At 53.7% G+C, this 26,179-nt stretch overlaps 2 protein-coding genes across 2 annotated transcripts; both read right to left on the bottom strand.

Moving 5' to 3' along the window:
- Positions 1-792: 792 nt before the first annotated feature.
- Positions 793-1,964, bottom strand: IFITM3 (interferon induced transmembrane protein 3). The gene is made up of 2 exons (XM_081062756.1): positions 1,624-1,964; positions 793-1,072 (listed from the first exon to the last, which is right to left on the bottom strand). Exons 1-2 carry the CDS (start codon positions 1,870-1,872, stop codon positions 911-913), a joined length of 411 nt encoding a protein of 136 aa, XP_080918882.1. The 5' UTR covers positions 1,873-1,964; the 3' UTR covers positions 793-910.
- An 8,235-nt stretch (positions 1,965-10,199) lies between these two features.
- LOC308503187 (interferon-induced transmembrane protein 3-like) lies at positions 10,200-13,105 on the bottom strand. Its single transcript, XM_081062296.1, has 2 exons — positions 11,050-13,105; positions 10,200-10,498 (listed from the first exon to the last, which is right to left on the bottom strand). The coding sequence occupies exons 1-2, from the start codon at positions 11,233-11,235 to the stop codon at positions 10,334-10,336; spliced, it is 351 nt and encodes a 116-aa protein (XP_080918422.1). The 5' UTR covers positions 11,236-13,105; the 3' UTR covers positions 10,200-10,333.
- Positions 13,106-26,179: the final 13,074 nt, after the last annotated feature.

Raw genomic sequence — 26,179 nt, 5'->3', positions numbered from 1 at the left:
TAGGCAGGGTGTGGGAACAGAGTCCCAGAAAGCAGTTTCCAGGCTCTTGGCCTCATGTGGAAAGGTGCTGCCTCGGGTAGGAGATGGCCATCAGCTGTTACCAGTTAGCCACTAACCACTGATAGAACTGCAGTGGCTGAGCTAGCAAGGGCAGATTGCAGTTAGTAAGTGAGGTTGGTTGGCAGAGAAGTGGATGGTGGGTTGCAGATCGTGTGGCTCCTGCTTCCTGTCAGGAAGCAGGAGCCGCCAGTGAGACTATAGTGGTGTGACTCCCCTATCTGTGGCTCCGTGAATGTTCCTTTTTGGCCTCACCATGTCCTGCATTCCTATGTGGGGAGTGGGAGCTGAGACCCCACGTGACACTGGGTCTGCCCTGGGGCACACCAAGTGCCCTGACTTGTGGAAGCCCTGACAGAACCAGGTACTAAGCAGCTTGAGCAGCGTATTTCCAGGTCAGAGCAGGAGTTTCTCCATCACCTGAAGAGAAGTGAACACTAGGGCTCTCTCCACAGGTGGCCTGTGAACTCCCCCGAGTCATGTCCCCTGCAGCTGAGGGTTTTCTGGACTAGAGCCCACCCTTCCCTAAATAATGCGTCCTGGGTCAGGGCTCAGACCTCTGGGAAGGAGGGACCCTCTCCCAAAACCTACCCATTTATTGCCCCCAGCTGGGGACCAGGTGCTGGTAAGTTCTGAGGATTACTCCACCCCACACCCAGGGCAGCAAGCTGACGGAGCAGGTGGGGGTAGGCTCAGTCTCAGCAGGGCCCCTCCCAGGTAACAACAAAGCACCCTCACATACAAGTTCTTTATTGAATTCACATGTGTATAAACAGCAGGGAAAAGCAAAACAGCCTCAGGCGATGGGCAGCTGCTCCATAACTTTTTATGACGTCTAATAGTTCTTCAAAAATCATATCTGAGCCAGTGCAGTGACATAGAATACGATGACCGCAATGGTGACGGCGGATATGACAAGGAGGCCCAAGACCAAGGCCCAGATGTTGAGGCACTTGGCTGTGGACGCGTAGCTCTGGGCCCCAATCACGTCTCCCACCATCTTCCGGTCCCTAGACTGGGGGAGAAGAGGAGGTGAGGGGGCCTGCCGAGAGCCAGGCGCTATCACTCACATCCTCCCCTGGCTGGTCCCTGCCCAGAGCAGGCTCCACGTGCCCCTCAGCCAGACAGGGGACCCTCCCCTCCCTGTTCCTGAGCCCGAGCAGGACAGTGCCCGGTGGACCCCACCCTCCTGGGGCCTTGACCTCCTTCCTCACGGACTCTCTGGCTCTCCAGGGCTCTCGGGGCTGGTCCTCAGTCTTCCCTGGCCTCTCTGCTGGCCTGTCACCACCAGGGGTCAGGGCGTCCTGAGTCCCTTTGTTGTTTCTGAGAGAGCCCTGGAGCCACGTGGAGAGTCTGAGGGATGGAATTTCTGGTATTGGTCAATAGGGAATGCCTTGGACTCCTGGGGACAAAGGGTGACCCTGGCCATCCCCATGCACCCCATGCAGCCTCGTCATGACCTGGACACACACACACACAGGGACTCCCCTCTCCAGGGCCATCTGGGCAGAGGACGTCTCGGGGCTCACACACACGCTCTGGAGATGCCCCCAGGCACCCACCTACCTTCACGGAGTAGGCAAACGCCACAAAGCCCAGGCAGCAGGGGTTAAAGAAGAGGGTGTTGAACAGGGACCAGACGATATGGTCGGGCACGATGGTCTCGCTGCGGATGTTAACCACGGTGGACGTCACAGGCCCCGAGCCCTGGGGTGCCCCCAGCACGGCCACCTCGTGCTCCTCCTTGAGCATCTCATAAGTTGGGGGAACACCGGTGTGAGGGCCAGGGAAGAAGGGATGGGAGCTGCGGTTCATGGTGCCGACACAGAGCAGCCACGGTCTGTGGTTTGGTCGTCTGGTCGGACAATGAAGGGGCTCCGCGGGTGCTTCCTTTCCCTGATAGTTTCTAATTCTCCAGTTTCCTTTTCCAGGGCGTTTGAGAAATTGAGAATTGGCTGGATACCAGGAGGGTGTAACTATTGTACGGGTGTCAGGTTACACCAGAGAGCAGAGAACGGGAGATTGAGGGCCTGGTGGGGGAGTGTCCTATCCCTGTCACTCAAGTCAGGCCAGTGCCTGTTACCCCAGTTCCTCATTTAGGTTGTGATGGGCATTGGGGACATTTCGGCAGCCACTGAAGGAAAACACAATTTATCACTACAAAATATGCTTTATTGACATAGTGATTGTTTTAGGCTTATTGTTTTTTAAAAAACAGCAGATCTGAGAAGCTCTGAAATCATGTCATTCCCATTTGTAAGAGACATTATCCTTGGTCAGGGGGCTCCCTGCTGTCCTGGGAAGAGAGGCTTGCCTCATCTTTAGAAACTCATCTGTGTGCAAGGCAGTGTCTTACAGCTTATAACTAACTTATCCTTGTTTACTATGCTTTTCCTGGTGACCTCTCTTAACTGGCCTCTGACCCCCCCACACACGTTTTCTGTTTTCTGGAGATGATATTTCAGGTGGTGGCTTGGGCCATTCCCAGGTTACTCAGTTTTCTGAGTGTCTACCAAGTTTGCAGTAGGTACACAAGTTATTAAGCTCTTGGTTTTCTAGTGTGAATCTGTTTTTAATACAGGGTTGTCTCAGCCAAGTAAGTACCTGGAAGCGCTACTGACCCTCAGTCCATGTGCCCAATTCTTGGAAAAGCCACAGCTCAAAGTGTCAGAGTTTGGGATCAGGACAGGTTTATTGATCGAAAAGATGGGAGCCCTAAAAGTGCCTCAAATCCATACTGCTCGCTGGATTAGATTAAGGATTTAAGGGGTTGGGGAAACAGGTGTGCAGCAGTGCTGATGGGGCTCGTTTTAACTGCAGGAATTTGCAGCTTCAACACTGGGGCTTCCCAGACAGTGACCCCTCCATCTCTGAAGGGGCCCCGGTATTCACCTTCTGGGCTTGTCCGGGTCCTTTGGTTCCCTGAGGTGGGGGCAAACTTTGGTTCCTGGAGGTCAAAGTTCTCTCCTCTGCTCACGCCTGGGCTGCATGTCTTATAGTTTGGTCTCTTGTCCCTGAAAAGCAACTCAGTATCTGTAGTCACACAGCAACCTAGCAGTCTGTCCCCTCCAATCTTTCCTTAGGGAAAGGTGACCCTGCGGGATTGTCCCTCATTGGGGTTGAGTTTATGCTACTCTTAAGTCTCCATGTTTGGTCCTTGTAAGCAGGGTCTGCAGTCAAAGATGGGTAAGTTTTCTCACGGGAGAAACAACCTAAGCCAGACGGGACCCCCCTAGGACCCCCATGAGCTAATGTAAAGTTAGGAGATAGCTGTGCCTCTCCTTCTGAGAAGCTGCTGACCCATGCCTCAACTGTTGTCCTTTACCCTCAGGTGTAATGGACCCATTAGAACAATAGCATCTCGCCCCTCCTGTTTGGCTCATGGGATAATCTTATCTTGTGAGACTTGTTCCCCCAGGGATTGTATGCACCACACCTTGGTCATTTGGGGGATGGTATGCATCGGTTGCTTTGGGACAATTATGGGATTTGGAATGAATGATTATTGTATGGTGTAAGAGTTTCACAGACCCTGCCCATAATCATGTGATCTCTATTGTGAAAAATCAATAAATACCCACGGTGACCGAATGGATTCGGGGCTCCAGTCCCTTGAGTCTGTGAGTCCCTTGGTCCTCTGTGGTTTAACTATATTTGAGTCTCTGTCTCTTTATGATAGTTTAACCCTCGCCGCCTCCCTCGCCGCCTCCCTCGCCTTCCCACGGCTCGGCTCGTGTTGTGCAGGAGGCAACATCTGGCGCCCAACGTGGGGCTCGAGGAGAGAAGAACGACTAAGAGTCGTAGGGTCTGCAGATACAGTTGAAGGGTCTCTGAGCATCCGCTGCGCAGCAACTACCTGGTAAGGAGGTGGTTTTATGGACTTAGAGAAATTAAACCAAGGTAAGTCAGAGGACTCAACAGAGACATTAATAACATTTTCGTGTGAAAGAGTGTGAGCGTGTGTGTGAATGCTTCTAGTCCCACGGTCTTCGTGATCACGGGGCTTGAGTGGGCTCGTCACCGCTGTTCCGTCACACCGTCATAAGACATAACGGCGACTCGGGGAACGGCCTCCACAAGGGGAACGGTCAGCCGAACATCTGAGTGGACATTGAGTGAAAGTCCTTTCTTTTCTTTCCTGTTCCTTAAACTAACATGGGTAATTCAGAAAGCAAGTATAGACCTTGCATTAGTTTGCTTAAACAGTTACTCAAAAAAGGAAAGTATAAAACCTCAGAGAAAAAATTAGAGGAACTTTTTAAAGTCATTGAGACTCATTGTTTCTGGTTTCCCAGCCAAGGAACTTTGGATTTAGATAAGTGGGATGCAGTTGGCCAAAATCTCTGTGATCTCTGATCAGTTCTGGAACTGCTCCATACAGATTCAGAAGAAGAGAGGGAAGATAGAGAAGACAATGGAGATTCACCAATAAGAATAAGAAAGGAGTTAAAGGAACCTCCTCAGATAACACCCAAACAGTTTAGTTTTAAATTGTCAGCTTTTGAACAAAGCATATATCAGGCAAAACTGAAAGGAGATAAAGATGCTCTCAATTGTCCTGTAATCTTCAGGCAAGTTGGACAGGCTGATGCTAATCACCCTGATGGGGTCCATGAAGCAGTTTATGAGCCTTTTCCTTTCAAATTACTCAAAGAACTAAAACAGGCAGTATTGCAGTTTCGGACAACTTCTCCCTATACTGTAGGCCTCCTTAAAGGCATTGCCGATGGCAATAGAATGATTCCAGCAGATTGGAATGCCTTGGCTCAGACATGTCTCACTCCTTCTCAATTCCTCCAATTTAAAACCTGGTGGATTGAAGGGGCAGAAAATAAGGAAAGACAAAATCTGGCTCGTAATGTAAACATTACTGCTGATCAGTTGCTGGGAAAAGGATTTTGGGCTACAACTCATAATCAGTTAGATATGGAAGGATTAGCCATTGAGCAATTAAAACAAGTCTGCTTAACAGCATGGGAAAAAATTGAGGTAGAGGGTAAAACCCATTCCTCTTTTCAAAAAATTCTTCAAGGACCTCAGGAGCCTTATGCTGATTTTTTGGCACGTCTACAGGAAGCTATTGATAAACAGATTAATAACCCTGTAGCTGCTGATGCTATTTTACAAATTATGGCTTTTGAAAATGCTAATAAAGATTGTCAGAGAGTGATCGGAGCTCAAAAAGGAAAGACAGATGCCATGGGCTATTTACGCTTGTGTCAAGAAGCAGGGACAGAGGATCATAAGGCAGCATTGTTAGCTAACGCAATTACAGGAGCCTTTCAAAAGAAAGATAAATTTTCTGGCACTTGCCATAATTGTGGAAAAACAGGACATACTAAAAAGAATTGCAGAGTTAAGAGTAAAAACAATTCTCAGCCACAACAGCCTGGGTTATGTCCCCGCTGTGAAAAAGAAAATCATTGGGCTTCAGTATATAGATCTAAATATCATAAAGACGACACCCTGCTTCAGGGAAACGGGAAGCAGGGCCAGCCCCAGGCCCAGACACCAACCCAGACCATTGACGAGTAACAATTCTCTTGCAGATTCATTGGTTGCTAATGTGTTAGTTACCGAGGCAACCAAGTTTCATTCTTTAACCCATACTAATGCTACTGGCCTTCGAGCTCGTTTTCCTATCACCTACAAACAGGCTAAACATATAATTCAAACTTGCCCGACTTGTCAGATTATCAATGCTCCTCAGGAACACCCAGAAGGGGTTAATCCCAGAGGCTTAGTTCCAAATGATATTTCGTAGATGGATGTAACCCATGTTCCTTCATTTGGACGATTGTCATTTGTTCATGTTACAATTGACACATCTTCGGGTTTCATCACAGCCACCGCTCAGAGCGGTGAACCGGCTGGACATTCTTATAGACATTTGCTTATCTGCTTTTCAATTATGGGACTTCCTAAGGCCATTAAGACAGATAATGGCCCTGCTTATACTAGTAACAAGTTCACAAAGTTTTGTGAACAGTGGAATATTAGCCATACCACTGGGATGCCTTATAATCCCCAAGGACAAGCCATTGTAGAACGTGCTAATTGTACTCTTAAAAAACAATTACAAAAACAAAAAGGGGGAGACAAGGATCCTCCACAGGTGCAATTAGCCAAAGCTATGTTTACTTTAAATTTTTTGAATTTTTCAGGCTCTAGTAATAACACAGAGCCACACCTTGGGCATACAGCTGCAGAAAGACGTTTTAATAATCTCCACAGCCCTAAAGCTTTGGAGGATGTGCCCATTTGGTGGAAGGATATTCAGACCAATCAATGGCAGTTAGGAACTCTGTTAACATGGGGTCGAGGATTTGCTTGTATTTCTCCAGGACCAAAAGAACGTCCTTTGTGGGTACCCAGCCGGTGCATCAAGCCGTACCATGGAGTCCGGCCCCCCGCCCAATGTGACCATCATTCGCCGGACCAGATCACCACCGATCGCCCAGATGTATGCCACTCATTGCTGCGTGCGGCCGAGCGACCCGTACCGCTGGAGTCAGCCATACCCGGTGCCGGTGCCTCCACCCAGCCCGGTGATGCCGTCACCTGAATTTCCTGGTCCTTCCCGACGAAGTTTAGGTCAAAATCAAATTTAAAATGGAAATCAAACTACAGACATTGGTAATCAACTGAAAGATTTGCGTACTATGATTACTCTTAAATGTGATTGAAATGTTTCCACTTATTGTGTAACCCCATTTACTTATAATCAAACATGCACCCCTTGGAATGAAGATCGCGCTCAACTTTCAGGACATATGCTTAATCTCTCTATAGATATTGTTTGGTTACAACAGGAAGTTGATCAAATGTCTAGTGCTAAGCTCCAACTTTTACCAAAAAAAAGATACCCTGTCTGCTGCTGCAGAGGGACTCTCCACCTTGAACCCTGTTAAATAGATAAAAAATTTGGGTGGTAGGTTTGTTGGTGTTATTGTAACACTGATTGCTGTATTTTGTTTTTCTTGTTTAGTCCTTGGATGCGGACAAGCCTCCCTCCGGAGGGCATTCAATGAAAAAACGGCACGGTCTGTGTATCTCACACTACAAAAACAAAAAGGGGGAGATGTAGTCACACAGCAACCTAGCAGTCTGTCCCCTCCAATCTTTCCTTAGGGAAAGGTGACCCTGTGGGATTGTCCCTCATTGGGGTTGAGTTTATGCTACTCTTAAGTCTCCATGTTTGGTCCTTGTAAGCAGGGTCTGCAGTCAAAGATGGGTAAGTTTTCTCACGGGAGAAACAACCTAAGCCAGACGGGACCCCCCTAGGACCCCCATGAGCTAATGTAAAGTTAGGAGGTAGCTGTGCCTCTCCTTCTGAGAAGCTGCTGACCCATGCCTCAGCTGTTGTCCTTTACCCTCAGGTGTAATGGACCCATTGGAACAATAGCATCTCGCCCCTCCTGTTTGGCTCATGGGATAATCTTATCTTGTGAGACTTGTTCCCCCAGGGATTGTATGCACCACACCTTGGTCATTTGGGGGATGGTATGCATCGGTTGCTTTGGGACAATTATGGGATTTGGAATGAATGATTATTGTATGGTGTAAGAGTTTCACAGACCCTGCCCGTAATCATGTGATCTCTATTGTGAAAAATCAATAAATACCCACGGTGACCGAATGGATTCGGGGCTCCAGTCCCTTGAGCCTGTGAGTCCCTTGGTCCTCTGTGGTTTAACTATATTTGAGTCTCTGTCTCTTTATGATAGTTTAACCCTCGCCGCCTCCCTCGCCTTCCCACGGCTTGTGTTGTGCAGGACGCAACAAGTATCTTTTTTTTTTATTATTATTAAATTTATTGGGGTGACAATTGTTAGTGAAATTACATAGATTTCAGGTGTACAATTCTGTATTACATCATCTATAAATCCCATTGTGTGTTCACCCAGAGTCAGTTCTCCTTCCATCACCATATATTTGATCTCCCTTACCCTCATCTCCCACCCCCTTCTCTCCCTTACCCTCTGGTAACCACTAAACTATTGTCTGTGTCTATGAGTTTTTCTTTCTCATTTGTTTGTCTTGTTCTTTTGTTGTTTTTGGTTTATATACCACATGTCAGTGAAATCATAGGGTTCTCTGCTTTTTCTGTCTGACTTATTTCGCTTAGCATCATACTCTCAAGATCCATCCATGTTGTCACAAATGGTCCTACATCATCTTTCCTTAACGCCGAATAGTATTCCATTGTGTATATATACCACAACTTCTTTATCCATTCATCTATCGAAGAACATTTTGGTTGTTTCCATGTCTTGGCCACCGTAAACAAAGCTGCAATGAACATTGGAGCACACGTGAATTTATGTACAAACGTTTTCAGATTTTTTTGGTAGATACTCAGGAGAGCGATTTCTGGGTCATATGGTAATTCTATTCGTAATTTTTTGAGGAACCTCCACACTGCCTTCCATAACGGCTGCCCCAGTCTGCATTCCCACCAACAGTGTATGGCAACTCAGTATCTTGTTGGAACCAGCACAGGCCCATTTCAAGCTGGTTCTGTGGTTACAGATGTGTCAGAGAAAATTATTTTTCTTACCCAACCACAATTCCCCCAGCCCACACCCAAGCCTGTGCAGATCTGGCTTTCCCATGCAGGCTCCTATCAATTCTCGCACAGACTCCACATTCCAGCCCAGAAAGAGCCCCAGCCCACACCACCTCTGTGTCGACCATAAACAAAAGTCATAGAGATTCCATCACCAAAAAGAATTTCTTTAGGAATAGAAAAGATTTCAATCTCGTTCAAGCAGCAATGGTGAGTCAGGTGCAGGAGAGAGCAGGAAGTGGGACCTTCTCTGCAGGGCTCAAGAAGCAGAGGGAGGAGCTGTTAGGACCACAGAGCCCTGTCATCACTGTAAGTCCCCCAGGCTTAGGGGACCCCACAGGGTGTGAAAGCTCCTCCACGCCACCCCAACTCCGCACGTTCCACAGCAGTCAAAGTCGTGGGCCTGTCCGCAGGCAGACCCACTGTCAGCATAGACGTGGGCAGCGGTCCCAGGCTAAAATACAGCCCACGGGAGCACAAATCATCCACGTGGCCAGGCTGGTGGCCACAGGGGACAGTGCTGCCTCGAGGACGTCCCAAGGGGTTAGGGTGGCGCCCCAGCACAGGGCTTGCCGCCGTCATTTCCAAACACGGACCTGCTGTCACCAGGAGGAACCGGCGTTGCCCGTGGAGTGTCCTACAGATCACCGCCAGGGGCGGTGAGGGCTTCATCAGTGCTGAGCGGTCTAGGGACTTCGTGGCATCGGGGAGAGAGGAAGAGCTGGATAAAGCTCATAAACCACACAAGTGTCCTGTGAGGAGTGGTTAATAAAGGACTTGGTAGGAAGTGTGGGGACTGGCTGCAAGATGAGGGTGAAATGAGAATTCATGAGGGCGTCTCCTGCACGGACCACAAGCATGGTTAGAGAGGATGCAGTAACAACGTCCTTTGTGGCCTTCACCAAAGGGCAGTGGCAGCAATGACTCTAAGACGGCCATGCTTGGCTGGCGGGCAGGGTGGGTGAATGAGCGGGACTGAGAGAGCCATGTGATCTGAGTGGTTGGTGAGCGGATGGAGCCTACCGGGAGACAGGCGGGATGTGGGCGGAGGGGCGGACACGCAGGCGGGTGGGACAGGTGGGCGGAATGGGAGCCGGTGGACCTAAGGGGTTTGGGGGCAAGGCTGCCAGGGCAGAGGAGGGCAGTGGGCGGGGCTGAGGCGAGGGGCGGGGCGGCGGGCGGGGCCTAGAGGCAGGAGGCGCTCCTCGTCCTTAGAAGCCATCATCCAAACACCAGTTCTCTTCGGGATTCTCTTCCCTGAGCGCTGCAGGGAGACGCGCGGACAGGACTCCAGACCACGTCCGGCCGGGACCTGGTCCTGAGGCGCGAGCAGGGCAGACAGCAGGACAGACGTGCTCCTGGGGCGGGGAGGGGGGTAAGGGGTGGGGGGCAATGGACGGCTGCTGTGGGCCGCGCACCCCTGGCTCTTGCTGGCCGCTGCCTGACCTCGGAATGTGGCAACCGCCCCAGGACGCGCTCCACCCCAGCCCCAGGGCAGCCGGCAGGTGGGACGGGAGAGGGCGGGCTGGGGACGCTCAGCAGGGAGCCCTCCCCAGGTGAAAACACGGCACCCTCACATACAAATCCTTTATTGAATTCAGTTGTAGACACGTGTGTATAACGAACAGCTGTGAAAAGGGTGACAGCCTCAGGCTATGGACGCCTGCTGGTGGCCTCCATAACTCTGTATGACGTCTAATAGTTCTTCTAATATTGTCTGCGAACCACTGCATCGGTAGTGATAACGATGACCGCAATGGTGACGGCGGACATGACGAGGCCCAAGACCAAGGCCCAGATGTTGAGGCACTTGGCTGTGGACGCGTAGCTCTGGGCCCCAATCACGTCTCCCACCATCTTCCGGTCCCTAGACTGGGGGAGAAGAGGAGGTGAGGGGGCCTGCCGAGAGCCAGGCGCTATCACTCACAGCCTCCCCTGGCTGGTCCCTGCCCAGAGCAGGCTCCACGTGCCCCTCAGCCAGACAGGGGACCCTCCCCTCCCTGTTCCTGAGCCCGAGCAGGACAGTGCCCGGTGGACCCCCCCCTTCTGGGGCCTTGACCTCCTTCCTCACGGACTCTCTGGCTCTCCAGGGCTCTCGGGGCTGGTCCTCAGTCTTCCCTGGCCTCTCTGCTGGCCTGTCACCACCAGGGGTCAGGGCGTCCTGAGTCCCTTTGTTGTTTCTGAGAGAGCCCTGGAGCCACGTGGAGAGTCTGAGGGATGGAATTTCTGGTATTGGTCAATAGGGAATGCCTTGGACTCCTGGGGACAAAGGGTGACCCTGGCCATCCCCATGCACCCCATGCAGCCTCGTCATGACCTGGACACACACACACACAGGGACTCCCCTCTCCAGGGCCATCTGGGCAGAGGACGTCTGGGGGCTCACACACACGCTCTGGAGATGCCCCCACGCACCCACCTACCTTCACGGAGTAGGCAAACGCCACAAAGCCCAGGCAGCAGGGGTTAAAGAAGAGGGTGTTGAACAGGGACCAGACGACGTGGTCGGGCACGATGGTCTCGCTGCGGATGTTAACCACGGTGGACGTCACGGGCCCCGAGCCCTGGGGTGCCCCCAGCACGGCCACCTCGTGCTCCTCCTTGTGCATATCTGGCGTTCAGTGTGCAGGTGTGTGGGTCCCAGAGAGGAGGCTGGAAGTGTGGCTCCTGAAGCAGACACGGAGAGTGTGAGTCTGGTTGCTGGGATGGTGCTCAGGGTTCCTCCCTCTCCAGGGTAGTTGTGATTTCTCAGAAGTTTCTGTTTCCTGTTATTTTGTAAGCAGGTGATTTGCTGGGTGTGAGGAGGGTGGAAGAAACCAATGAGTTTCGGGTTCCACTAAGATGGAGGGTGGGGAGGGCTGTGGTCTAAGGGTGAGTTTCCTGTTCCTGTCCCTCGAGTAAGTTCTTGTCCCCTCCTCGAGGGCTGTGGTGGACACTGGGGGCTTTTCCAGCCTGCGGTCACCCCTCCCTTTCCCCCAGCCCAGACCCAAGCCTGTGCAGGTCAGGCTGTCCCATGCACCAGTTCTCACACAGACTCCACACTCCAGCCCCAGAGGGAGCCCCCACCCCCAAGCCCCACCTCAGCCGTCCAGGCCTCCTCTCCACAATCCCTTGTCCTTTTCTGGTTTCAAGTCCACGCTCCTGGTGGGATTGGGTGTCTCCTGGTGGCAGGTCAGGACCCAGCAGCCCGAGTTGCCTGCCCCATAGGACCCCTGGGTGCTCTCCGGAGGGTCCCCAGTGGACAACGACACCGGGCACTCGATGTTGTGAGGAGGCAGCTGTGTGTGAGAGGACGGAGTCCAGGTCCCTTGGCAGCAGCCTGGAGCTCAGGCCAGTACTTCTGTGCACCTCCCACTCGCCCTCCTTCCTCCGTCCTGTCCCCGAGGTGCGGGATTCGTCATTTCAGCTTTGAGCTCTGCTGCAGAGGGCACACATCTGGGCCTGACGCAGTGACCTTCAGCTGCCTGGGGGAGACTTTGCGGCGGTCCCCTTGGGGAGAGGGAGGAAGTATCCACGCTCTTGGTGAGCACAGGTCTGGATGTGGCCGGCGGCCATCACGGCAGCTGGGCAAATGCCTCTGGCTGTCCTGAGCAGGTCCAGGGTACACCTTGGCAGCCCCCGAACTCCGGCGATTCCAGGTGAGTCTCTGCCTTTCCTTCCAGCCGGGGACCCTGCAGGCCCCTGTCAAGGTGGGACTTGCCTGGTTCTTGCGTGACGGTGGGGAGCCGAGCCCCCGGTGACCTTACTGGGGGTGCAGCAAGAACAGGACATGGGTGTTCAGGAGGCTTGTGAGCGGCCCCACCCAGCCTGCCCTGACGGACGGACGTGCCCCTCGTGGCGGCCACCTGCTGGCCTTCAGCTTCCTGCCCACTGGTCGGTTGAGGCCTTGGCTTCCGTGTGCTCCACATGTCTGCCCGACTGAATTTTGGCGACTTCAGAAATGCCATCAGTGATGAACCTGTTCCTGCCAGCAATTGCATCTGTCTTGCCAATGTATTGGGGGTCTGCTGTTGGGCACGTGGGACCTTTCCTTATTGTGAAATTTACCCAATAGACAGCAGAGCACGTGAAACTGTAAACTCCTGCCTCCAGCACGGCTGAAATGCAAACGCCCATGGACCCACCACCCAAGTGAAAACCCTGTGCTTGGCCCACGCCGGGCTTGGACAGGCGGGGGGTGACTTTGCATCTCTGCTCGTCCACAGTCGCGCTGTGAGGTGTGGCTGCCTTATTTATCCCGGGAGAGACGGCTCGGGTTCTTATAGCTGTGGATGAACGTCTGCCTGCGGTTGGGAGAATTCTCATCGGGTACACTTCAAGGACTGGTTTTCCGCCTTGTCCATCCCTGTCCCTCCGAACCTTCTGCTGACCCGAGTACAGGTTCCCCCGTGCCTCAGTGTCTCCCACTCCTGTCTGTGTTTCCGCCCAGTCGGGACAGCTGTCGTCTTCTCAAGTGAGGTCCTTGTACCCACAGCAGCCACCTCCCCTGGGAGCAGCTCCGGAACGTGACCCTGGGGCCTCACGGGCCGTGTCCCAGGCCAGAAACCCACCCTCGAGCTCTTCATTTTGGTCATTCTCTCCTGCAGTTCCGGAATTCCTGCAGATCCTCCCCAGATCTGCAATGTCACTTTTTAGGCTGAGCCGTGAGAGCCGCGAGCGTGTGGCTCACCATTTATCTCTGAGAGCTTCATCCACGCGGCTGGGTCACGGTCTGGAACGCCAGTGCCCGGCGATCCGATCCCTTGCTGGTTTCCTGCCCAGCCTCGGTCGTGTGTTTTTGTCCCCGTGATGTCCCGTGCCAGGCCCGGGGGTGGGCGGGGGCAGCGCCCAGAGGGGATCCTGGTGACTCTGGCTCGCAGCGGGGACCACCACCTCCAGGGTCACACACTGGGTCTGCCCCCTATTTCTGGATCTTTCCTTAAACTGTACCTCTTGTTGGCTGTCATCCTGTAAATGTGTATGTATGGTAATCATTGTTCTTTGTACATATTTCTGTCGTGTTTGTCAGACTTAGTATTTGCTCTACCTTTTGATTTCTTTTTGTTGACTTTCGTGGGATGGGTCGGTCTTCTTTGGATAACTTTTATGAAACGTTATCTTCCCGTCTTTCTTCCCTTCCTTCCTTCCTTCCTTCCTTCCTTCCTTCCTTCCTTCCTTCCTTCCTTCCTTCCTTCCTCCAACTTGGACTTAGCACCGATGGAGAAGCCAGAGGGCTGGGGATGGTGGACACACAGCCAACACAGGGTGGTCACACTCCAGACCTACGCCTGCGTGTCCCTCTGTCATCTCCTGCACGGGACACCGGGGCCCGACTCCATGGCTCTGTGGCTTCCTTCTCACGTCCTCTTGTCCCCAGTCCTCACACCGGCCTTACCAGATGGCTGCTTGGGGTTTGTGTGGCAACACCACCTTCCCCGGTGCCCCTGGCTCCTCCCTTCCTGGGTGTGGTGGGGTTCAGCTACCAAGACAGACATTGGTCCCCTCGTTTCCTGGGGGGTTCCTAGCTCTTCCTGGGTTTGTATTCCATCTTTTCCTTCTTCCTCCAAGAGCGTTTCAGTGCAGGGGTTCGGGGAGGGGGGCCACATTCTGCGTCTCCCTGGACATAGATGTCTTCTTATCCTCTTACGTTTGAATGACAGTTTGACTGCACAATGAATTCTTTTCCTCTCAGTTCTTTAGAATGTCGCCTGTGACCTCCTGTGCTTTGCTGAGGAACTTGGTGTCACCGCGGCTGTCGCTCCAAAAGTGTTTACAGTGTCCCTGGGTGTCCACGGGAGATTGGTTCCAGGACCCCCATGGATAACGAGACAACCTCATGCTCAAGTCTGCCGTAGAAAACGGTGTGTTGCATGTTGCACACCAGCTGCTGCAGTGTGGCCGCACGGTGCTCGCGGCCATGGGTACAGAGAGCGCTCCACTTGCGGCAAACGTGAGATTTGCTTTCTGGCACTTTCTCCCACTGCTTTTCAATGATTGTGGTGTGAGGTTGGTTGAATATGCGTGTGGGACCCCCGTGGACACGCAGACCATCTGTATGTGTTTGGTTAGGTGTGACCAGTGTCCCACCCGACTGCACCCTTGGGCGCCCCCAGTGAGGTGTGACCCTGCGCCTCCCGGCAGCTTCGCCAACACAGCGTGCTGTCACTTGCCGTCAATGTTTGCTAGTTTGAGAGGTGAGAAGTGAGACCTCTGTCGTATCTTAGATTGCATTTCTCAAACGATGAGTAAAGTTAAGTCTTCTTTCATATGCTGGAGGGTCGTTTTCTTTCTGTCTAATGTCAGTTGTCTGTGTGCGTCTTTTCTCCGTTTTTACTATCCAGCTTTCAAGATTTCCTGGCACTTTAGGGAGTCCAGCCTGCTGTCCGTGGTTTATGTTCCGAGTATTTTCTCCCGAGCCTCAGCCCTTTTCACTTAGTTCACGGTGGTTTCTGTTCTGCACACGAACAACTGTTTATGGAGTCAAACGAATTCATCTCGTGTTTTGTAGTGTCTGGACTTGAACTCCAGTTAGAAAGCCTTTCCTTATACTGGTTTCTCCCATTTCCGCGCTTGGATCCCAGCCTGTTTATCTGCAAGTCCATCTTTGTCCGCATTTGGGTTCAGCTGGGACGGACCCCACTCCTGTGCCGAGTCTCTGCCCGGCCAGCAGCACTGGATTGAATTAGGACAGGCCCGGGGTACCAGTGCATTCTGGCTCCTGCTCAGTGCCTGCCTCTTCAATGATGTTTAATCCCACTTTTTAGTGTTCTAGGTCCACGTGGTGAGATGAGCCAGGGCTATGTCTGTGAACTGGTTGTTTTTCTGTAACGTCCGTGTGTGGACGGAGTCCCAGAGAGCAGTTTCCAGGCTCTGGACCTCACGTGGGAAGATCCTGGCTCGGGTAGTAGGTGGTCATCAGCTGTGATCGGACGGCCATCAGCTGTAACCAGTGAGCCATTAGCCACTGGTATAACTGCCGTGGTTACGCTAGCAAGTGTGGATTGTGGCTGGCAAGTGCAGTTAGCAAGCAGATTGTGGATTGCGGATAGTGTTGACCCTATTTCCTGTGTCTTGCCCGGCAGCCAGTGAGACTGAGGTGCAGGAAGACCCCTCCTTGGGGTACTGGGGGATGTTTGCTTTTGGGTCTCGACCAGCCCCCTCCGAGACTATAGTGGTCTGACTCCCCTACCTGTGGCTCCGTGGGTGCTCCTTTTGGGCCTCACCATATCCTGCGTTCTGGTGTGGGGAGCGGGAGCTGAGACCCCGCATGACAGTCCGCATCCACTTCTGGTCCCGGGGAGCCACTCCCATTTCCTGGGGTCTGCTGAGATGAGCGGGAGTGACTGTCCCAAGGTACTGGGGGTGTGGGGACACTTCCTCCAGCCAAATTCGGTGAGGTCCGCAGGGCAGGCCGCCTGCTCACCAGAGCCAGACAGCCTGGGGCCCAGGCCTAGGGGCCTCCTGGGCACCCACCCCTGGTCGGTGGACTTTGGGCGGGGGAGCAACAGCCTGTGCTGTTTCCTCCTCAGTTTCCCCCTGGGCGGCCCCCCGCCTCTGCTCCCTGGAGGATCCCTGAGAAGTGGAGACCCATTTCCTAAATATTGAGTGCAGAGCTGGTCATGTGAAAATCGTACTCCTCCTAGGAACTCTGGGCCTTTCGAAGGAGACACTGGGCATGTTGAGTAAAGCTTACGGCTGGAAGGAGTGCTGAGCAGAGAGGGGGAGGTAGGACAGGAAGTGCTAAGGGTCCCCAGCCTGGCCTCCCTCTCCCCCTCCGTGCTCAGTGCTCAGAGGGGGAGAAGGGGCGGAGAACTGGAGAAAGACTGAGAAACAAACAGCTTTTGGATTGTCAAAGCCAACCTCCCAGGTGCACCCCTACCCGAGTTTCATCTGACACCTGAAGCGCCAGGACCCAGCAAAACTCCAGGGCCGGTCCCCTTCCGGGCAGGAATCTGTCCCACGTCCCAACCCCCATCAGCCTCACTGCCAGCCAGTGCAGCCGAGAAATCACGTGGACACTTAATCAGAAACAGCAGAAGCCGTCTGCTCCCCCCTTGTTTTCCTCCCTCCTCCTTAACCGTTTTTGGACTTGAACCTCAGAACCTCAGTTCACCCAGGGAAAGACCAATTCTCACGCCGATTTCTGCTGGGACACACCGGATATTGGGATGGCCTTCTAGTCCCACTTGAGTGTTTTGATGGCCACTGGCAGCATCAGAGCCCTCCCCGGTGTCATTACTGTTAGGCTGCGCTGGATGGGGCGATGTGAGGGGGGGAGGGCCCCCCCCCCCCCCGGCAAATAGCGGGGAGTCCATCTAATGAACACTGTCCTGGTCCATGGCCGGGTGTGACGGAAGCAAAAGCATTCCTCCCCCCACCCCACCCTCACCGCTGGGGACACACAGGGCGGCCACGAGGGCGGGAGGCCAGGCCAGCCTGGATGTTCCCGCTCCTGAGCAGGCCCAGCCTGGCCAGCCACCGCTCAGCCTCAGGTCTAATTGGTTAAGAGAACAAAAGCTGGGGGGTGGCACGAGGTTTGCAGGAAGGGGTGGCGCTCATCTCTGGAGAATTTGGAGGTTCTCCCCTCAGGAACTGAAGGGTCTCAGAGTTCACGTGCCTTGCAAGCTGACAAGGGAGCCTGCACAGTGTCAGAAGCCACAGACCCCTGGGTCAGGGACCAAGAACAGTGCTCTTCTTACAGCAAGAGCGGCAGCCGGGGGTGGGGGAGCCATCCGCAGGGGGTCTGGAGAGGCCCCGCTGACTGACGCCTGCCTGCTGGTGGCCTGGGCCCAGGGAACCTGACTCTTCTGCACCGCTATGACCTTGCCCCCAGGAAGACACTCCTGTGCTCGGGAGGGTGACCCTGTGTCCATAAGGCCGGTCAAGAGGAAAAAGGGCTCAACAGGCGGTTGGCGGTGGGGGAGGGGAAGCCACCGGAAGTGTCTCGCGGCTCCCCTCCAGCCCGCCCGGGTCTAGGGAGTCAGGGTTCCCCCATCCCGAATGCCCACTCCACAGGCCGGTGGCGTGGGGGGGCCTGCTTCTGCCCCGCCAGGCAGCCTCGCGGGGTGGAAGGTTCAGGACGAGACTGCGGGCGCCCTCTTGGCAGTGGGGAGGCTGGGGGCAGTCTCCCCAAGGCTCAGACCCGAGGGGCACGTCCTGGGCGTCCGGTGGCAGCTTCGGAGCTGGACTCTGTCCCAGCAGCGCTCACAGGCTCCAGCAGAGGACAGGTTCCCTCTCCCTGCCTCCCCCTTCCTCTTTCTCAGCAAGTTCTCTGCGCGCGCGGACGTGAGCGCACCCTCAAAGCTTCCCACTTTGTTTCTCAACCTCTCGCAGTTGCGCAAATCTGTGCTCGCCCGTCGCAGGGCGCACCTGGCCCCCGGGCCAGCGCCCCCTCAAATCTGGACGCAGCCCCGTGGTTTCCCGTCCCCGACACACCCTGCGCACGTCACTTTGTTGAAACGGAGAAAACATCTCCCGAGGAAAGGCGGGAGGGAGGTCAGCCAGTCGCAACCCGTGCCCCCGCCCTGTGTCCCTCCTCCACCACCTCGGCCTGCCCCCGCCCCGCCCCACGCTCCCAGGCCCCCCTGCACCCTGCACCCCGCTTCCAGTCCCCAGGGCCCGGCCGGCCCCGCCCCCAGTTCCTGCAGTTCCCGCCTCCCCGCTCTCCACCCCGGTACCCACGCCCCACATCTAACGCTAAACTGCTCCCCTGCTCCCCGCCCCCAGAGTCCCCTCCCCACCCCCCATGCATCGCCTCTCCCTGCGGCCAGGGCGGTCCTGGGACTCCACACACGCCGCATCTCCCGGAGACCCTCTGGACGACCACGACCCAGCCCACAGCCCCGAACACAGGGTCTGATCAGGACAGCGCGTCGGGCCTTCGGGGAGCGCTACGGAACGAGTCACCCCCTCCCAAGCCACCACATGAGCTGCTTGGACGGCTCAGGTCCACCGGCAGCCCGCCCGCCCGGTGCAGACTTTCCCTCCAGGCAGGGCGCACACCCCGCTTGTGGAGTGATGAGCCCAGGCACCCTCTCCGGACCCATGCTGCCACGCGTGGGCCTGTGTCGCCTCCTGATGGCCAACCGCGCAAAATGCGACCGCAGGGAATGGAGAAGGGTACAAAGAGAGGAGAGCCAGGAGGAGTAAGGAGGAGCGTCTCCCCTAGAGGAGAGGTTTCCCCGATGGCCGCCTTCAGCCACCAGCCCCAAACACAGGGAGGGACATTGGTCTCCACAGGACCCCTATTCTGACTCTATCCCAGTTCTGATCCTGATCGGTCCCCATCGCATTTCTGATGAGACTGAAGCCCAAATTAGGACGCCTTTTAACTAGGGGCCAGGAGGGGTGTCGCTGGACCCATAGGTGAGGGCTGGTGGACCCGTGCCCACGGAGACCACCCGCAGAGGAAGGGATGCCTGGGCAAGCGCCTGCTGGGGTGGGGTCAGGGCCCCGTGGCAGGAATGGACGGCTGCTTTTGCCTGGAGCTCTCTGGAGCTGCAGGATCTGCCCCCCCTCCCCTCTGAACAGCCAACAGCGAGCCTAGTGCGGTGCAGAGGGCGCTGGGGGGGCTCAGGGGCAGGTTGGGCAGCTCTCTCCAAGCCCACCCACCACCAGGAAGAACAGGTTGGGGAAATACCCCCAAGACTTGGGGACACACTGGGAAGGAGGGACAGGCTCTGTCCTCATGGAGCTTAAAGTGCAGCCGGGACAAGACGCACATGAACCAGAAGGAAACAGCATAATTCCAGGATCTGGAAGGGCCAGGAAGCACTGGGAGCAGTGTGATGTTTAAGTGTGATCCGGAGGGCAGGGAGTGTCAAGGAATCTCCCAGGAAGAGAGGTCCCCCCCCCCTCCCGCCCCCAGGCCAAGGCCCTTAGGGAAGAGCCTAGAAGAGCATTCTGGCCAGAAGAGATGCTGCGGAAAGGCCCTGGGGTGACAAGGGAGTCGTGAGGTCCTGCAGTGGAGGGAACCCAGAGGGGAAGTGGTCAGAGATCGGAGCCGACTGCGGGAGAGGTCAGCCCCGGGCAGTGTGGTCTGGCGCTGAATGAGTGGGTGACCTCCCAGGCAGGTCCCCTAGTTAAAACTCCAGGCACACAGAGGCTGCCGGGAGTCAAGTCGCACCACTCCACAGGTGCCGAGAGGAACCCACGAGACTCAGGGTCACAGCACACACTGCCTCACAGGACAGCACCAGGTCCCTGCCCCAAGTCCCGGGGTGACGCGATGGGCTACACACACAACAGGTCAGATCACAGCGGAGTGACCTAGGGTCTTGAGGCAAGCAGGAAACGTGCCAGTCCCTCCCCCGGGAGTGGTCAGTCGACAGTGGTCACCCCTGGTCCCCTTGGCTTGCCCAGGGGCTACAGAAACCCCTCAGCCTCGGACAGCTGGCCCTGTGGTCTGGGCATTCAGCGAGAACACGCCGGACACACGGGGCGCACAGCTCACAGCCTCTCTCAACTATCCTACCGTCAGCTGAACTCCAGTTGTCACAGAGTGAGCCACACCGCCACGGGCCAGAGGTGCTGACGGGCTGGGACCACACCTGCTCCTTTTGTCCCGCACATGCTCGATCAGTCCACTTGCAGGGTAAGGTGACCCGCAGTGCTGTCCTCTGCCATGCTCCCAGGATCGTTCACGGGTCTAGAGGGGGTGCTGGTGGCACCTCAGAGGGCCCGAGCTTCCTTTTTGAGGGCCCGACGTGGCCGTGGCCCACGCACAGCAGGAGGCGCTCCTCCCCACCCGGCCGGCATGAGCCTCAGGCTGTTTTCCCTTAGGACCGCCCGGGTGCTAGGTCGGGCCTGCTGTTCTTAGGGCTGTGCCGGCTCACCTGCCTGGTAGAGAGGGTCCTGACCGCTGTCCCTGGGCCTAGTCCCACTGCCAGGAGAGGGTCCTCACTCCCCCTGCTGCCTGGAGCCCCATGGGACAACCTGGGGGTCCAATGAGAGGACGTGGTCTGAGTAATCATTAGAGGCGACCATGGCCAGAAGGCAGCCCCGGTTCCCAGGGAGAGGCGTCTGGGGCCCACCCTCTCCGCATCGGAGCACGTAGCCCAGATTGAACTGGCTCTGCGTCATCCGTTCGTTGGTTTGCTTCAGCCCTGTGAGCAATGTCACGAGCACTTGCAGCCTCACCGGCCGGACGTGACTTCACCCAAACCACGTGGGCACGATCCAAATAAGTCCCAGAAGGATTAAAAGAAGCCGTAATTCAAATACACTAACATGGAGACTCAACTTACCCAAGTGTGTGGGACACAGGCAAATCTCTGCTTAGCGGGCATCTGTAGTGTTGGGTATGTGTGTTAGAAAGGAAGGAAGGCCTACAAGCAGCAGTCTAAGCTTCCGCCTGAGGAAACCGGAGAAAGAAGAGGCACTAGAAGCCTAAAGCCAACAGAAGGACACAAATAACAACGACTAGATCAGAAATCAGTGCAACTGAAAACAGGAAATCAAAGGAAAAAATCACTGGCACCAAAAGCTGGTTAGTTGTGGGGGGGGGGGGACGTCAATAAGACTGATAAGCCTCTACTCAGGCTAACCAGAAATAAGAAAAGAGAGATCAGTGCAATGAGAAATGACAGAGAGGCCATCACTGCCGATCCCAGGGACATCGAAGGGACAATGAAGGTCACACGAACGACTCGATGCCCACAAATCCGGTAACTCTGATGAAATGGACCGAGTCCTGGAAAGACGTAAACTACCACAACTCGTACACGGAGAAAGGTACACTAACGAGGCCGAGGATGCCGATTAACGAAGTCGAATCAGTCATTAATAACCTTCGAAACAGGAAAGCAGCAGGCCCAGGAGGTCCCACTGGTAAATTGTATTGGACCTTTAAGGAAGAAATGATACCCATTCTGTACAATCTGTTCCAGAAAACAGAAACAGAGAGAATGCTTCCTGCCTCATTTTGTGGCCAGCATGACCCTAATAAATCCCAAACCGGACAAAGAAAGAAGAAAGGGAAACCACAGATCACCACGGATCAGTACCTCTCTTGAGCATGAACGCCAAAATCCTCCCCGAAATATGAGCAAATCAGACCCAGCGATGCATTACACTGCACCAAAGCATTCTATGCCTCTACCCGGGGGATTTGCTGCTTCCAGGGCTGCAAGTCGGTTCAGTATTTTACAAATTAAAGACTGTAATTCACGCCTATGGGCTAAAAATCAACACATGATGTGACCTCATCAATGGATGCCGGAAAAGCATCTGACAAAACCCAACACCCATTCGTGATGGAAACTCTCGAGAAACTGCAAAGACGGGGTAACCTTCAACTTGATCAAGCTCATCGACCAAAAAGCATACCGCTGGCATCACACTTGAGTGTGAGAAACCACGTGCTTCCCCCTTGAGAGCAGGAACAAGGCAAGGATGTCCCCTGTCATCACTCCTAGTCACCACCGTCCTGCAAGTCTAGGAAGGTGAAGGGAGACAAGGGAAGCAAAGGACATATACGCACTGGGAAGGAAGACATACAGCTGTCCTCGTTCACAGATGACACGACCGTCTGCGGGAAACCCGAGGAATTAACAAGAGGACCCTGGAACGAGTAAGTGCTGACAACAAGGTTGCAGGATCCAAGGGTAGCGCACAAAATCCGCTGCCTTCCTGCACACCAGCAGTGCGCTGTGGAATTCTGACACTGAAAACGACACCATTTACAGCAGCACCACAGAAGTGGAAGCGTTCGGTATACCTAACAGAACACGTATGACGACAACCACAAAAGTATGATGAAAGAAATCAAAGATCTCCATAAGTGGAGAGGCGTCCCATGCTCATTGATAGGAACTCAATGCTGTTCAGACGTCAGTTCCTCCCTACTTGACCTATCGATTCAAAGCAACCCCAATTTAAATCCCAGCAAGTTATTTTCCAGATGTTGACAAACCCATTCTGAAGTTTACAGGAAGAGGCAACAACCCAGAACAGCCGACACCATACTGAAGGGAACAACAGCGTTGGAGGACTGACCCTGGATGACTTACTCTCAAGCTCCAGTAATCAAGACAGCCTGGTGTTAAACACAGGCCAGACAGATAGGTCAGTGGGACGGAACAGAGAGCCAGAAATACATGCACACAAATATGGTCAACTAAGGAGCTAAGGCTGCTCAGTGGAGTGGAGTGTCTTTTCCAGAAACAGTGGTGGAACGTCCGGACATGCCTAAGTAAATAGAAGGTGAGTCTAGACACAGGCCTTATTTGTGCCTTTCACAGAACTAGCTAAAAATTCATCGTAGGCCCGGCAAACTCTCAACCTTGTCAAAGGTAACAAAGGAGAAAACCTACAGGAGCTTGGATTTGGCGATGATTTTTTTAGCTACAACATCATAAGCACCATCCATCAGAGAAAAAAGTTGATAACTTGGACTTGACTTAAACCTTAAAAGTTTACTCTGCTAAATATACTTTTAAGACAATGCAAAAACAAGCCACAGTTTAGGAGAAAATATTTCCTAAACATGTGTCTGACACGAGATAGTATCCAAGATGCGCAAGGAACTCTGAAAAGCCAACAACAAGAAAAACAACGGCGGCAGGGGTGGGGGTGCACAGCCCCGTGGCTCAGGCGGTGGCGGCGCCGCGCTCCTGACCCCGGAGGCCGCCGCTTCGATTCGCACACGGGCCAGTGAGCAGCGCCCTCTGCAGCTAAGATCGTGAACAACAGCTCTCCCCGGAGCGGGGCTGCCCGGAGCAGCCCGAGCGTGGTGTGGGCTGCCGTGGGCTGCGGTAGGCTACTGTGGGCCGCCGTGAGTGGCCGGTGGCCAGTGTAAGTGGCCAGCAACCCTTGTGAGCGGTCGGCATCGGGCGAGAGCTGCCGTGAGCAGCCGTGAGCGGCCGACCCATGACTGGCGACCGACTGCCTCGCGGGGGGCGGGGGGAGAGCGCAAGACTCATAACCCCGGCTTGGGCCAGAAACTACACAACTACACAACTACACAACTAGGCTGAGAAACAACGGGCCGAACTGGAGTGTGTGTGGGGGGAGGGAGGCGCGAGAAGGGGGGGAGGAAACAACCCAATTTTAAATCGTGCAGCATTTGAAACAATGCTTCACAGCGTATGTCATTAGGAAAAGGCCAATCAAAACAACAATAAGCTACCAAGAGAATGGCTAAAATCCAAGACTCTGACAACACCAAGTGCTGCCCAGGGTGTGCAGCCGCGGGAACTCCCACTCACGGTTTGGGGGGTGCAGGTGGAGCAGCCACTTTGGAGGACAGTGTGGTGGCTTCTGACAGAAGCCAACACGCTCTCATCGCGAGACAAAGCAGTCGCGCTCTCTGGTATTTATCCAAGTGAGTCGAAAACTTATGTCCACCCAAAAACCTGCACACCGATATCTGTCGTAGATTTCTTCACCGTTGGCAAAAACTGGGTGCAACCAAGATGTCTTTCAAGGGTGCGTAGAATAATGGCCGTACATTCATGTGATAAAATAGTATTCCACAACAAAAAGAAAATGCCTATCTATCCACAAAAAGGCATGGGTGAGCCATAAATACACATTGCTAAGTGATATACGCTAGTCTGAAAGGGCTGCATGCTATCTCGTTCCAAGCATGTGACATTCTAGGAAAGGGGGAACTGAGGACAGAGTAAGATTAGTGCTTTCATTGCACAGGATCGTAGGTGAAACCCACTCAGAGAGTAAGCTGGTTCGCACATTACCTGTTCTCAGAAGGAGTAAGGGGAGATTTCCTGCCACAAGCCCAAATCAGGCCAGAACTCACACCGGTTGTGGGATCCGAAAATCCCCAGTCAAACATTTAGTTTGAAGCAGTCTTTGCAACACAAGTCTGGCAGAAACAAAGGAAAATGGGAGAAAAGCTTTGCAAACCCGGACCTCAAAGAATTCCCACAGATAGGGTAGGGTCTCGCTGTCAGAAGGTACCCAACGCACCAGGAAAAAGCCAGCCTAAGTGAGTCAGCAAAAATAACAGACTGCAGAATTAGACCCACAAAGACACAAGATACTGGGATTATCAGATGAGGAATACACACACACACACACAAATCCATTCAGTATGTGTGGGGACAGAGCCAGGAGTGCAGTTTCCAGGCTCTCGGCCTCACGTGGAAAGGTGCTGGCTCAGGTAGTACATGGTCATCAACTGTGATTGGATCGTCATCAGCTGTGGCTAGTTGGCCATCAGCTGTAACCAGTGAGCCATTGGCCACTAATATAACTGCCATGGCTACGCTAGCAGCATATGGGGGCTAGCAAGAAGATGGTGGCCGAGCTAGCAAGAGCGGATTGCAGTTTGCATGGCAGATTGCAGCTAGCAAGTGAGGTGGGTTGGCAGAGAGAAGTGGACGGCAGGTTGCAGATGGTGTGGCTCCTGCTTCCTGTGTCTCCAGCCCAGCCGCCAGTGAGAAGGTAGTGGTATGACTCCCCTATCTATAGCTCCGTGGGTGTTCCTGTTTGGCCTCACCATGTCCTGTGTTCTTATGTGGGGAGCGGGACCGGAGACCCCGCATGAACTCTACATGACAGTATGTTTAAGGAGATATAAGAAAAGAGAGGATTGAAAGTGTGATGAAATCACGAGATTATCAGAACTGACCAGACATAATTAAAAAGAAACTAGAAATTAAATAGATCTAAATTAGACACTCAAATAGGTTAAGCTGAAGAGAGAATTCAAGAAGTGGAAGGTGGATCTGAAGAAATCGCCCAGAATGCAACACAGAGACAAACAGGGAAACTATTAAATTTTAAGCTCCCTGGAGTGAGCACATCCAACAGGGTCTAATTGGAGTTCAGAAGGAGCTGGTCTTAAGTCAGGTCCCCTGCATTGAGCAGTTAGGGGATCCTGGCAAGGAAGTGGGGGAAGCACAACTGGAAAGGAGAGCCGTGTGTCCAAAAAAAATAAATAAAATAAACAGGGGTGGCCGGAATGTTAAAACAGGGCAAAATTACCTTTGGAGTAGCCCTAAGCAAACTCGTTCCCCAATGAACTGTTTGCAGAGATAATAAGAAAGCAGATATTATGACTACTGAACTAAAAGTGAAAGACGTTGTTTAGAATTAGTGTCACTGTGTCATGTTATCTGCACCGATAGCAACACATTCCTTCTAATGATGTCATTGTCCCCTTCTCTTCTCATAAGTACCCACTGCCTTTGTCTCCTAATTGGAACACTATTTGGGCTTCTGCATGAATTGGTGTTTCCCGAATAGCTATTCTTATTGATCTCAAGTAAATACTTGTTGCCTCTCACTTTGAAAGGCCTTTTGTTTTTAGGTTACCACATGCAAGGGTGCGGTTCCAGGCAGTGCCATCCCCGTGCTTGACCCCTCAGGGGGCTCTGCAGTATAAGAGCCAGCTCATAGTTTGTCCTGCTTCCAGATGAGGGTGCTGGCTATCACACCAACCATCTCTGGTCAAGAGTAGCCCTCAGGCATGAAGATCCCCAGCTGGAGCTGCTTAACTTGCTGGTTGAAGTCCAGGGAGCACGTGGAGCTTGCAGAGGGAGTTGAGAAGGGGACTTGGGGGACCCACAGTTGAGGAGGGCAATAATCTACGAGACTATTATAGCTGAGATC

The sequence above is a fragment of the Rhinolophus hipposideros genome, assembly GCF_964194185.1.
Source record: "Rhinolophus hipposideros genome assembly, chromosome: 10".
NCBI lineage: Eukaryota > Metazoa > Chordata > Mammalia > Chiroptera > Rhinolophidae > Rhinolophus > Rhinolophus hipposideros.
The sequence above is the reverse complement of the archived record's forward strand: the minus strand, read 5'-3'. Positions and strand labels throughout refer to the sequence as shown.

Coding starts and splice junctions, on each gene's coding strand:
- IFITM3 (XM_081062756.1), bottom strand. CDS start 1,872: ATGAACCGCAGCTCCCATCCCTTCTTCCCTGGCCCTCACACCGGTGTT. Junction 1,073..1,623: donor CGTTTGCCTACTCCGTGAAG/GTAGGTGGGTGC, acceptor CTTCTCCCCCAG/TCTAGGGACCGGAAGATGGT.
- LOC308503187 (XM_081062296.1), bottom strand. CDS start 11,235: ATGCACAAGGAGGAGCACGAGGTGGCCGTGCTGGGGGCACCCCAGGGC. Junction 10,499..11,049: donor CGTTTGCCTACTCCGTGAAG/GTAGGTGGGTGC, acceptor CTTCTCCCCCAG/TCTAGGGACCGGAAGATGGT.